This window comes from Electrona antarctica (genome assembly GCF_951216825.1).
Source record: "Electrona antarctica genome assembly, chromosome: 2".
NCBI classification, from domain to species: Eukaryota; Metazoa; Chordata; class Actinopteri; order Myctophiformes; family Myctophidae; genus Electrona; species Electrona antarctica.
Window position 1 is genome coordinate 2372464 of NC_136807.1, and position 12822 is coordinate 2385285.

Genomic DNA, 12822 nt, shown 5'->3' on the forward strand with positions numbered 1-12822 from the left:
GAGGGAGGGAGGGAGGGAGTGGGAGGGAGAGTGGGAGGGAGGGAGAGAGGGAGTGGGAGAGAGGGAGGGAGTGGGAGGGAGAGTGGGAGAGAGGGTGGGAGAGAGTGGGAGGGAGTGGGAGGGAGGGAGGGAGGGAGGGAGGGAGGGAGAGAGAGAGAGAGTGGGAGGGAGGGAGGGAGGGAGTGGGAGGGAGAGTGGGAGGGAGGGAGGGAGAGTGGGAGGGAGGGAGGGAGGGAGGGAGAGTGGGAGGGAGGGAGGGAGGGAGGGAGAGAGGGAGTGGGAGGGAGGGAGGGAGGGAGGGAGGGAGTGGGAGGGAGGGAGAGGGAGTGGAAGGGAGTGGGAGGGAGGGAGGGAGGGAGAGGGAGTGGGAGGGAGGGAGGGAGGGAGTGGGAGGGAGGGAGGGAGGGAGGGAGGGAGAGAGGGAGTGGGAGGGAGTGAGTGTTGATTTCACCTGCTCGACAGGGCCAAGGATGCCAAGTGAGTGGGAGGGAGTGGGAGGAGTGGGAGGGAGGGAGTGGGAGGGAGGGAGTGAGGGAGGGAGTGAGGGTGTGGGAGAGAGGGAGTGGGAGGGAGGGAGGGAGGGAGTGGGAGGGAGGGAGGGAGGGAGTGGGAGAGAGGGAGTGAGGGTGTGGGAGAGAGGGAGTGGGAGGGAGGGAGTTGGAGGGAGGGAGGGAGGGAGTGTTGATTTCACCTGCTCCACAGGGCCAAAGATGCCAAGTGAGTGAGTGGGAGGCAGGGGGTGCAGGCAGAGAGGCATGTGGTGGAAAAGTACAGAAATGCACAAACGCAAACGGCCAATTAACCCATTTAGGCTCGTCGAAATTAAAAGAAATGTCTTCTATTCTAAATTCTGAAATACCCATGTTTCTATGAGCTTGTAGATCTGCTATTTTTCAATAGCTAAAGCATAACATGATGCTAACACCAAAAGGAGTTCCCGCCCAAACTGGGTTAAAGGAAAACAAATACTGCCATCCGGTGAGAGGGAGGGACGGATTGTAAAAACCAAATTGCATTATTATACAATTATTTCTTTCACCTGTTGTGCCTTGCGTTGTGCTAGAGGGCTCTCACCAGCCCATTCCTTTGAAGTATCACTCCCCTTGTCAGAGAAGCAGAACTCTAACGTACTATATATCTGTGTGTAGGAGGAGAGCCGAGGGGGTGAAGGAGAAGGGCAACTCCACCAAGCTGGCGTTGGACGAGTCTAAGAAGGCCATAGAACAGGCCAAGAAAGCCCTGGAGAATGCACTGGACAATCTCAACAGCACACGCAACGCAACAGCCACGGTATGCAACAAGCATTGCTGTCGACCGCCTCTCTTTGTGTGTGTGTGTGTGTGTAATTCCGGAGGTGTAGTGACGTGTTTTTCCTTTCCTGTGTATGTTTCAATGTTTGGATATTTGGGGACTTATGATTGTGAACTCACCTTCTAGGTGGAGCAGAGGTTTATGATTGTGAACTCACCTTCTAGGTGGAGCAGAGGTTTATGATTGTGAACTCACCTTCTAGGTGGAGCAGAGGTTTATGATTGTGAACTCACCTTCTAGGTGGAGCAGAGGTTTATGATTGTGAACTCACCTTCTAGGTGGAGCAGAGGTTTATGATTGTGAACTCACCTTCTAGGTGGACCAGAAGCTGCAACAGGTGGAGGACCATCAGATGGAGGCCATGATGCGTCTGGCCAACCTCTCCATGGGGGTGGAGGCTCTGCGCAACAAGACGGAGCAGAACCGAGCCATGGCCAAGGAGGCCAAGGCACTGGCCAACAACGCCACGCACCTGGCGTCCTCCTTGAAGCATGTGAGTGACAGTGTGTCTGTGGTGGGGGGAAAAAATGTTGTACTTACTGTAAAGTTGAAAGTATATCACTGCTGAGATGCAGAACTACTTCGTTACAAGTAAAAGTCCGGAATTCAAACCAGCTAACTCCAACTCAACTGTAAATAACCAATGAAGTGTTTAAAAGCGCTTCGACAAAAATAATATTATGAGGTTGAAAACCAATTGATATTCATTTTTGTAAATGTCCATGATTGACGGAGGAAACATTTTATTTATTAACACTTTTTTCTTTTCTTTTAGTTTTTTGGACAGATTTTGTTGTCTTGTGTTCTCAACACCAGTACCAGTAGTATTTACAATATAACATTCCCACCGTGAAAATATTGGCAATGATACTAGAGGGCATTGCAAACGGGGAGCGATAAAACGTGCCTACAGTTCATTTTCAATGAGACCTGCGTCTTTGCTCGGAGAATTTACGTATTTACGTAAATTAGAATTTGTTGCCCGCGTGCTCTTTACGTGCACACGCCCGCGACTCACCAGACCTGGATTCTGTTTAGCTTTAGCTACGCTTGCGTTGTTGACCAGGAGGAGACCTGCGTTCCTCGCTTCACGTTTGCAAGACCCTTTAGGGTGTATGTATATATATTATATATATATATATATATATATATATATATATATATATATATTCATGGAATATGAAGAGAGCATGTTATAAGTGTGTGATGTGTGGTGATTTATTGGCCCTCACATGGATCTCCTCGTGTCCTGTCCTCTCCCACCAGCGCCTGAACGAGACGGAGGGCCGCTACAAGGAGCTCCAGATGAAGGTGCAGTCTCTGGGCGGGGAGGCAGAAGGCCTGGGCAGTGTCAACCAGAAGGCCAAGGACCTCAAGAAAGATGCAGAAGATCTCCTCAACAAGGCCAACAAGGGCATAGACCAACTCAAGAGTGAGTAGATCTCCTAAACAAGGCCAACAAGGGCATAGACCAACTCAAGAGTGAGTAGATCTCCTCGACAAGGCCAACAAGGGCATAGACCAACTCAAGAGTGAGTAGATCTCCTCAACAAGGCCAACAAGGCCATAGACCAACTCAAGAGTGAGTAGATCTCCTCAACAAGGCCAACAAGGGCATAGACCAACTCAAGAGTGAGTAGATCGCCTAAACAAGGCCAACAAGGGCATAGACCAACTCAAGAGTGAGTAGATCTCCTCGACAAGGCCAACAAGGGCATAGACCAACTCAAGAGTGAGTAGATCTCCTCAACAAGGCCAACAAGGGCATAGACCAACTCAAGAGTGAGTAGATCTCCTCGACAAGGCCAACAAGGGCATAGACCAACTCAAGAGTGAGTAGATCTCCTCGACAAGGCCAACAAGGGCATAGACCAACTCAAGAGTGAGTAGATCTCCTCGACAAGGCCAACAAGGGCATAGACCAACTCAAGAGTGAGTAGATCTCCTCGACAAGGCCAACAAGGGCATAGACCAACTCAAGAGTGAGTAGATCTCCTCGACAAGGCCAACAAGGGCATAGACCAACTCAAGAGTGAGTAGATCTCCTCGACAAGGCCAACAAGGGCATAGACCAACTCAAGAGTGAGTAGATCTCCTCGACAAGGCCAACAAGGGCATAGACCAACTCAAGAGTGAGTAGATCTCCTCGACAAGGCCAACAAGGGCATAGACCAACTCAAGAGTGAGTAGATCTCCTCGACAAGGCCAACAAGGGCATAGACCAACTCAAGAGTGAGTGCTGCACTACTCAATGCAGGTTGCGTGTTAAAGATCACACCTGTATTTTTTGTGTACTGTACTGTGCTCTGTACTGTACTGAAAAAAAGAGTTACGGTGTGGTCCACCCAGGAACATCCAGACCCCCGGGAACACGCCCAGGGGGACGCACATAGAGTATATAGTTGCGTAATGGAGCGGAGGCACCGCCACTCAAAAATGTTGGGACCCTTGATGCCTTTTTGGGGGCCATCTATTGGCTTCATTGTGCATGCATGCCACTGGCAGTCGATACAGTTTGTATACACGACAGATTGCAGATATAGAAGTTAGTTTTACTGTATTTAAGTTAGTTTTACTCAGAGCCTTAGAAGACAGAGTTACGCAAACTGCGTTCACTCCAATGGCGGCTCTCCTACATAGACTTCTATTGAGAATGGGGACAACCAACTGGGACAAGTCCTGGACCGGAAGTAGGCAGAAATGCATTGGACTCAGGGCAACAGCCCAGCTTTAATGATCTTAAATCCATTTATTTTAGATTGTTTTGTAGTAATCGTACAACATAAACATTAAAGAGACTTTAGTTGTTACTGTACAATACTTTAAAACAGTTGTCATGTTGCACACACTGCGCAAAAAGCTTGGAATACGGATGTGTATATTACAGGAAACTCCCGTTAAACTTTCCAACAAACTCCGGTAAACTCCCGAATTGTACCATCACACCTGTATATTACCGTATATTAACTGTATATGCTGCTAAACTTGAGGTTTACGGGCAAAATACAGTTCCCGTAATTGCCCGTTAACTCCTCTTTTCACGCAGTGACACATGCCTAAAATAGACTCTTATTTTCGCCGCCCTCGTTGAAAACGATGTATTTCCAACTCCAGCTTGTCTCAGTTCAGGCTGCATGAACAGCGCTCGAGCGCTCGGTTTCTGCCCCCTCAATATCCTAACTCTCCTATTGGATGGCTCTGGTTTTACTGTATTTAACTTCCTCTTATAGCATGCTTCACTTATACCACTTTCAGTTTGAAGGGATTCAAGCATCGTAGCTTCGCCGTCATAAAGGTGGTCCCTTATTTTAACCTTGGATTCCACGTCCTGACGTCGGTGCTGTACTGTCGTTTTAACCTTGGATTCCACGTCCTGACGTCGGTGCTATACTGTCGTTTTAACCTTGGATTCCACGTCCTGACGTCGGTGCTATACTGTCGTTTTAACCTTGTATTCCACGTCCTGACGTCGGTGCTATACTGTCGTTTTAACCTTGGATTCCACGTCCTGACGTCGGTGCTATACTGTCGTTTTAACCTTGGATTCCACGTCCTGACGTCGGTGCTATACTGTCGTTTTAACCTTGGATTCCACGTCCTGACGTCGGTGCTATACTGTCGTTTTAACCTTGGATTCCACGTCCTGACGTCGGTGCTGTACTGTCGTTTTAACCTTGGATTCCACGTCCTGACGTCGGTGCTATACTGTCGTTTTAACCTTGGATTCCACGTCCTGACGTCGGTGCTATACTGTCGTTTTAACCTTGGATTCCACGTCCTGACGTCGGTGCTATACTGTCGTTTTAACCTTGGATTCCACGTCCTGACGTCGGTGCTATACTGTCGTTTTAACCTTGGATTCCACGTCCTGACGTCGGTGCTATACTGTCGTTTTAACCTTGGATTCCACGTCCTGACGTCGGTGCTATACTGTCGTTTTAACCTTGGATTCCACGTCCTGACGTCGGTGCTATACTGTCGTTTTAACCTTGGATTCCACGTCCTGACGTCGGTGCTATACTGTCGTTTTAACCTTGGATTCCACGTCCTGACGTCGGTGCTATACTGTCGTTTTAACCTTGGATTCCACGTCCTGACGTCGGTGCTATACTGTCGTTTTAACCTTGGATTCCACGTCCTGACGTCGGTGCTATACTGTCGTTTTAACCTTGGATTCCACGTCCTGACGTCGGTGCTATACTGTCGTTTTAACCTTGGATTCCACGTCCTGACGTCGGTGCTATACTGTCGTTTTAACCTTGGATTCCACGTCCTGACGTCGGTGCTATACTGTCGTTTTAACCTTGGATTCCACGTCCTGACGTCGGTGCTATACTGTCGTTTTAACCTTGGATTCCACGTCCTGACGTCGGTGCTATACTGTCGTTTTAACCTTGGATTCCACGTCCTGACGTCGGTGCTATACTGTCGTTTTAACCTTGGATTCCACGTCCTGACGTCGGTGCTATACTGTCGTTTTAACCTTGGATTCCACGTCCTGACGTCGGTGCTATACTGTCGTTTTAACCTTGGATTCCACGTCCTGACGTCGGTGCTATACTGTCGTTTTAACCTTGGTTTCCACGTCCTGACGTCGGTGCTATACTGTCGTTTTAACCTTGTATTCCACGTCCTGACGTCGGTGCTATACTGTCGTTTTAACCTTGGATTCCACGTCCTGACGTCGGTGCTATACTGTCGTTCTAACCTTGGTTTCCACGTCCTGACGTCGGTGCTATACTGTCGTTTTAACCTTGGATTCCACGTCCTGACGTCGGTGCTATACTGTCGTTTTAACCTTGGATTCCACGTCCTGACGTCGGTGCTATACTGTCGTTTTAACCTTGGATTCCACGTCCTGACGTCGGTGCTATACTGTCGTTTTAACCTTGGATTCCACGTCCTGACGTCGGTGCTATACTGTCGTTTTAACCTTGGATTCCACGTCCTGACGTCGGTGCTATACTGTCGTTTTAACCTTGGATTCCACGTCCTGACGTCGGTGCTATACTGTCGTTTTAACCTTGGATTCCACGTCCTGACGTCGGTGCTATACTGTCGTTTTAACCTTGGATTCCACGTCCTGACGTCGGTGCTATACTGTCGTTTTAACCTTGGATTCCACGTCCTGACGTCGGTGCTATACTGTCGTTTTAACCTTGGATTCCACGTCCTGACGTCGGTGCTATACTGTCGTTTTAACCTTGGATTCCACGTCCTGACGTCGGTGCTATACTGTCGTTTTAACCTTGGATTCCACGTCCTGACGTCGGTGCTATACTGTCGTTTTAACCTTGGATTCCACGTCCTGACGTCGGTGCTATACTGTCGTTTTAACCTTGGATTCCACGTCCTGACGTCGGTGCTATACTGTCGTTTTAACCTTGGATTCCACGTCCTGACGTCGGTGCTATACTGTCGTTTTAACCTTGGATTCCACGTCCTGACGTCGGTGCTATACTGTCGTTTTAACCTTGGATTCCACGTCCTGACGTCGGTGCTATACTGTCGTTTTAACCTTGGTTTCCACGTCCTGACGTCGGTGCTATACTGTCGTTTTAACCTTGGATTCCACGTCCTGACGTCGGTGCTATACTGTCGTTTTAACCTTGGTTTCCACGTCCTGACGTCGGTGCTATACTGTCGTTTTAACCTTGGATTCCACGTCCTGACGTCGGTGCTATACTGTCGTTTTCTGTGCTTCCAGAGTTGGAGAGAAAGTTCAAGACCAACGAGCAGCGAATGCAGAGGCAGCGAGACGAGCTGGCCGACCTGGAGAGGAACGCCACCGTGGTACAGAACGAGATCCGCGAGCAGGTTCACAAGTACAGCAACTGTTAGTTAAGGTTATTTATGTACTTTGTTGTACAACCGTGTCGCACGACAACAGTGAAACGTAGCTTTGTGCCCAGGGGTCGCTCACTGCCATGCTGGCTTTGTGGTGGACATTTTTGTCAAACTTCATTTAGTTTTTGCCACGGACATACACAAAGGACTGGACAATAATATCTATAAAAACCAGAAACATATAAAGAGAATCCTGGTCTCTATACTGCCTCCCCCTGGCCAGCCGGGGCGCCTGACGGAAGGGAAAGGAACTGGTTGGAATAACGTGTTCCTTCCACGCGCTACGTCCAACCAGGGAAACTCCCCCCCCCCCCCCCCCCCCCCCCCCCCCCTGTCAGGTGTAAAGGAGCGACTTGGACACTCATGCATGAAAGGAAACATGAGTTCAAGTCCGTTGCTCTCCCCAGGTTGGCGGAGGGTGTGTAGAGCCCAGGATCACATTAGATAATTGACACACGGGTGAAAAATGGGTTGCAAAATCGTGAGATAAAAACATTATCTAATAAAATAGAAACAAATAAAGAGTTGGCCTACGTAGGACCATAGCAGGTCAATAACTCTGAGAGTGTACAAATGGAACCAAATGGACCCTTAACGGGTCCATTTGGTTACATTTGTACACTCTCAGAGCTAAGGGGGGTCCTTGCAAATAAAACATTTGAGAATCACTAGTAGTAGTTGGCCTCTCACTGTGCCATAGTGTCCTAGTACAGGGGTTCTCAACGTTTTTGGCCGGGGACCCCCGGAAATGCTTTGGCAATGTCTCGGGACCCCCGCCCCGCCCCCTCCCGACCCCCAATATAAATTGACTGCTACAATAACCTTAAACCATTTTGGGCGGGAACCCCTTTTGATGTTTTAAGCATTGTTATAATTTAGCTATTGAAAAATAGCAGATCTACAAGCTCATAGCGCGCCACCGAGTGGCGCGCTATGAACTTGTAGATCTGCTATTTTTGAAAAATCGTGAAAATAAAATTTAAAAAAGAATCTTTTTTTTTTTTTTTTTTTAATATTTTGGGGACCCCCCAAAATAATTTGGCGACCCCCCGAGGGGTCGAGACCCACGGGTTGAGAACCCCTGTCCTAGTAAATAAGTGTCATACACACATTCTGAAGAAAACCTGTAGACTATATAAAGCACATTATGATGGTGTGTAAAACAGAGACTATATAAAGCACATTATGATGGTGTGTAAAACAGACTATATAAAGCACATTATGATGGTGTGTAAAACAGACTATATAAAGCACATTATGATGGTGTGTAAAACAGACTATATAAAGCACATTATGATGGTGTGTAAAACAGACTATATAAAGCACATTATGATGGTGTGTAAAACAGACTATATAAAGCACATTATGATGGTGTGTAAAACAGAAGATCTAGAATGTGATTGTGTCCGTGTATGGACATGTGTGTGACCCCTGTTTGTACATCATTGAGGTCGTGCGATGCGGTCGTACGACGAAGTATAATAAATGTGACCTTTTAGCGACGACGGCCCCGGGAACCCCCCGGGGGCTCAGTATTTACCGTTTGCTGCTGTAGTCCTTCATTCATTCCATGGCAAATACTACTGATGCTGTGACTGGGTAGGAAAAACTACAACTCCCATGAAAAAAACCCCCACAAATCACTGGAACCTCCATTCACTCACTCATGTTTATTTTTTTCGTCTATTTTATTTTTTGTTTTACAGACTCAAGGGCCCTATCTTGGGCATGCCTTACTCTCTATGCCTAAACTTATTTGCCATATTTTACTATCTTAAAAAAACATTTTAAAATAGTTAACCTAGCCGATCTACATCGACACGCCATGAGCTTGTAGATCGGCTATTTTAACTATTTTAAAATGTTTCTCAAAATAGTAAAAAAAAAATTACAAATAAGTTCTGGGATTAAGGGTGCATTTTATGTTCTACCAATACGCTGCCAACTACCACAGAGATGCCTTTCTCTGTTCATGTACTGTATTCCTGTTGACCCAAGGATATATCACACCACCAGGTGTCACTGTTGACCCAAGGATATATCACACCACCAGGGGCTCCATTTCCGTCACTGCTAAACTTATCCCTAAACTTCTTTTTTGAATAGTTCAGCTAGCCTCTACAATGTAGAGGCTAGCTGAACTATTCGATGTAGAGTCTACATCGACACGTTGTGAGCTTGTAGACTGGCCATTTTAACTATTCAAAAATGTTTTGCAAAATAGTAAAAAAAAAAAGGAAAAGAAGTTTAGGGATAAGGGGTGGTTTAGCAGTGACAAATGGAGCCCCCAGGTGTCTATGTCTTTAAGCTATAAAAACAGAATTTATCATTATTGTATACTGTATGTCCATTGAGTTTCTGAGATAATGAGAGGAAATATATAACATTATGTTTTGAGGAATTTGATTTATACTTTTCTCGGCCCCAGTAGGCCTACTTAAAATGCCACAATGCAACATTCCTATTGAGAGTATATTGACAATGATATGACAGGAAGAATGAACCGACAAATATCACTGTTTATTTTTGTTACAAAATACGGTTATACAAATGTGTACTTCTATTCTTGTAATTAAATCCCATTCCTAAATGTAATTGATATTGAAAACAAATAAATGTCCTACATTTTATATCATGTTTCTGCATTTTGAGTTCCATTTCATTTTAACATGTTCATTTGTGTTTTTAAAGATAGAGTGCCATGTTTCCACCCTAAATCATGATCATCGGGTATTATTATATAAGGAGGAAGATTTTTTTCTTCAAAAAAAACTGTACAGTATTTGTTAAAATTAAGTTTTTATTAAGTTCATTAAGTATGCCTGGTTTGCCTGGTGGGTGGTGATGGGTGGTGATCCACCTGAACTGAAGCCGCACCCACAGCTGTTGTTGTATGATAAAGGGGGAGGGGGTGATATTGCCATGTCACAATATCACTTTTTTTCATTGGCATGTTTTGACTGTCAAGGTTTCAGCCCCGATCCTCCTCCTGAATACTTAAGGGAAGACATCATTGCACATAACAACCACATAGAAGCACAAGCTTGTGTGTGTGTGTGTGTGTGTGTGTGTGTGTGTGTGTGTGTGTGTGTGTGTGTGTGTGTGTGTGTGTGTGTGTGTGTGTGTGTGTGTGTGTGTGTGTGTGTGTGTGTGTGTGTGTGTGTGTGATCTGATTTCTCATCACATTTTCTCTTTGAAAACCACTTGAATGAAGCACTATTAATCTATTGAAGCGACTAAAATGAAGGTCATCAGTGACACTTCATCAGTGACACTGATGAAGGCTGGATAGCCGAAACGTTTGTTCCCTAATCCCTGTTCAAAATGAAATACATGTTCTGAACTGCAGTCTTGGTGTGTGTGACCCACTGCCGTTATTTATTTGATATGTTTTATGCCTACAGTCAGAGCGCGGTGCTCACATGAAGAGTATACTGTGATATGTTTTATGCCTACAGTCAGCGCGGTGCTCACATGAAGAGTATACTGTGATATGTTTTATGCCTACAGTCAGCGCGGTGCTCACATGAAGAGTATACTGTGATATGTTTTATGCCTACAGTCAGAGCGCGGTGCTCACATGAAGAGTAGACTGATATGTTTTATGCCTACAGTCAGAGCGCGGTGCTCACATGAAGAGTATACTGTGATATGTTGTATGCCTACAGTCAGAGCGCGGTGCTCACATGAAGAGTATACTGTGATATGTTGTATGCCTACAGTCAGAGCGCGGTGCTCACATGAAGAGTAGACTGTGAGGGAGAGATGTCAACTGACAACTGGCATTGCAAGCATACTGTTGGTCTTCAAGAGGCATCCAGAGGCAAATACAATGCTGCTCTCTGCTTATGCTAAGCTGAGGAATGCAGACTACACACTGGGGCAGTTGTACTAGATTGCGAGGACACGGACGTGTATGTCCAAGCGTTTTTTGTCTCACAAATACTCTGAGGTGATCTCCTGATTAAACGCAAGCATGTCATCATCCTCATCATCATCATCATCATAACCTTTATTTAAACTCTGCAGGCCTCATTCACACGTACCAAACACCAATCAAGCAATGTTTGGTTGTTTTTTTGTTTTTTTGGGCCACCACAATGCTTTTCCAATGGGAGTCACATGGTTTGATCAAACATTTGTGTTTGATCGCTGATTGCTGATTGCTCCCCCCTCATCAAACAAAAATGTTTGGTCAAACCATGTGACTCCCATTGAAAATGAATTGAAGCAGCAATCAAAAAGCAATCAGGCATCACACACAGACCGAACATTTGTTGTGTAGGTGTGAACTAGGCCTCTGAGTACAATTGAGGGGCAGGCCCTCATTTTCAATGTAGCCGAAATACAAAACATAAAATCAACAACATACACTAAATACAGCAATATCAAATATATGAATTGTAAAACAGAAAAAGCTAAAATAACTATAATAGATAGATGAGAATCAATTAAAACAGTTACATTGTGGAGTAAAAGTGCTAGAAACCATTTCCCTGAATTGACCTAGGGAAGGCAGTGATCTGATTTTTAGGGATTTTTGGAGTTCGTTCCATGTATAAGTATTGATCAACTGCCGGCCCGTGCCATGCTCTCAGAAGAGGCTGCAGACTTCACACCTCTCCATGTATGGAAACCATGCAAGGCACCAACTAGCACATCGGGAGCAATTAGGGGTTCAGTGTCTTTCTCAAGGACACTTCGACACTGACTCTGGGGGAGGCCGGGTTCGAATGGTAGCGAATGGACCTGGCAATAGACGCCTTATGACGTCACACTGATAAGAAACAGCATGTGCGCGCATAAGGGCTGCAGAAGAACACCACCTCTCATAAGATGCAATGGAAAAGTTCTAACTGCACGTGTAAAAAATGCCCCATCAAACTTTCAGATGCTGTTTTTCTCCCAGTGTGGAGGAAGAATGATTAGGATTTTTATTGTGATCTCTCGCCCTTGAAATATATAGTCCTTGGTTTCTGTTGTGTTTGAACAATAATAGCAATTCAAAACAGTTGTCCTCAAAACCACACCTCCAGTCGCTGTCATAAGAACGGGAGGTGCGCTCATGATCACGGCAGCAGTGCCTGTTTGTCCACGGCTGCACGCGCACCTGCAGCCCATCAAGTATAATGTATGCTTCGTCCCGCGCACGCAGACCTCTACGCTCACAATGCGATGTGAGCTTGTATATCAGCTGTTCTCTGTGCGCAACACTGTTGCGCTTTGAAGTATAAATGCCTCCTAGGGTGCACCTCACTAGCCAACTCACAAGAGGATGTTGAATGGACTGAAACCAGTGCTCCCCAAAACGACAGGTTTGGAGATCTGTTGGGAATTGATTACATCAAAATTTCATGTAATCAATTCCCAACAGATCTGTTTCATGATGAAACCCGTGCGCCCAGTCCCAATGTTTGTAAACAAATAATTGGTCTATAGTATATAAACTGTAGCCTGAGAACAGTTGGGCTTCATTGTCATGCCAAAAATGACAAAATACACATTTTGATATGTTCTCTGTACAGACATGAAGATCTGACCATGTATACATCAAAATGGGTTTGCATGTTAATGCAACCCAATTATGGTAATGTGATAAAATGCCAATCTATTAAATTAAGTTTGGCAGCATGTGAGGTGGTTTCAACACCAACATTCTGTGGC

General features: G+C 45.7%; 1 protein-coding gene across 1 annotated transcript in view; it reads left to right on the forward strand.

The window, feature by feature from the left end:
• Positions 1–7384, forward strand: part of lamb2l (laminin, beta 2-like) — a gene marked incomplete at its 5' end in the record, with an annotated part of 75358 nt that extends 67974 nt beyond the window's left edge. The window contains 4 exons of the mRNA XM_079491727.1: positions 1149–1290; positions 1628–1804; positions 2578–2743; positions 7019–7384. Coding sequence (XP_079347853.1) covers positions 1149–1290; positions 1628–1804; positions 2578–2743; positions 7019–7152 — 619 coding nt within the window. The 3' untranslated portion in view covers positions 7153–7384. The remainder of the gene's footprint in view (positions 1–1148; positions 1291–1627; positions 1805–2577; positions 2744–7018) is intronic.
• Positions 7385–12822: the final 5438 nt, after the last annotated feature.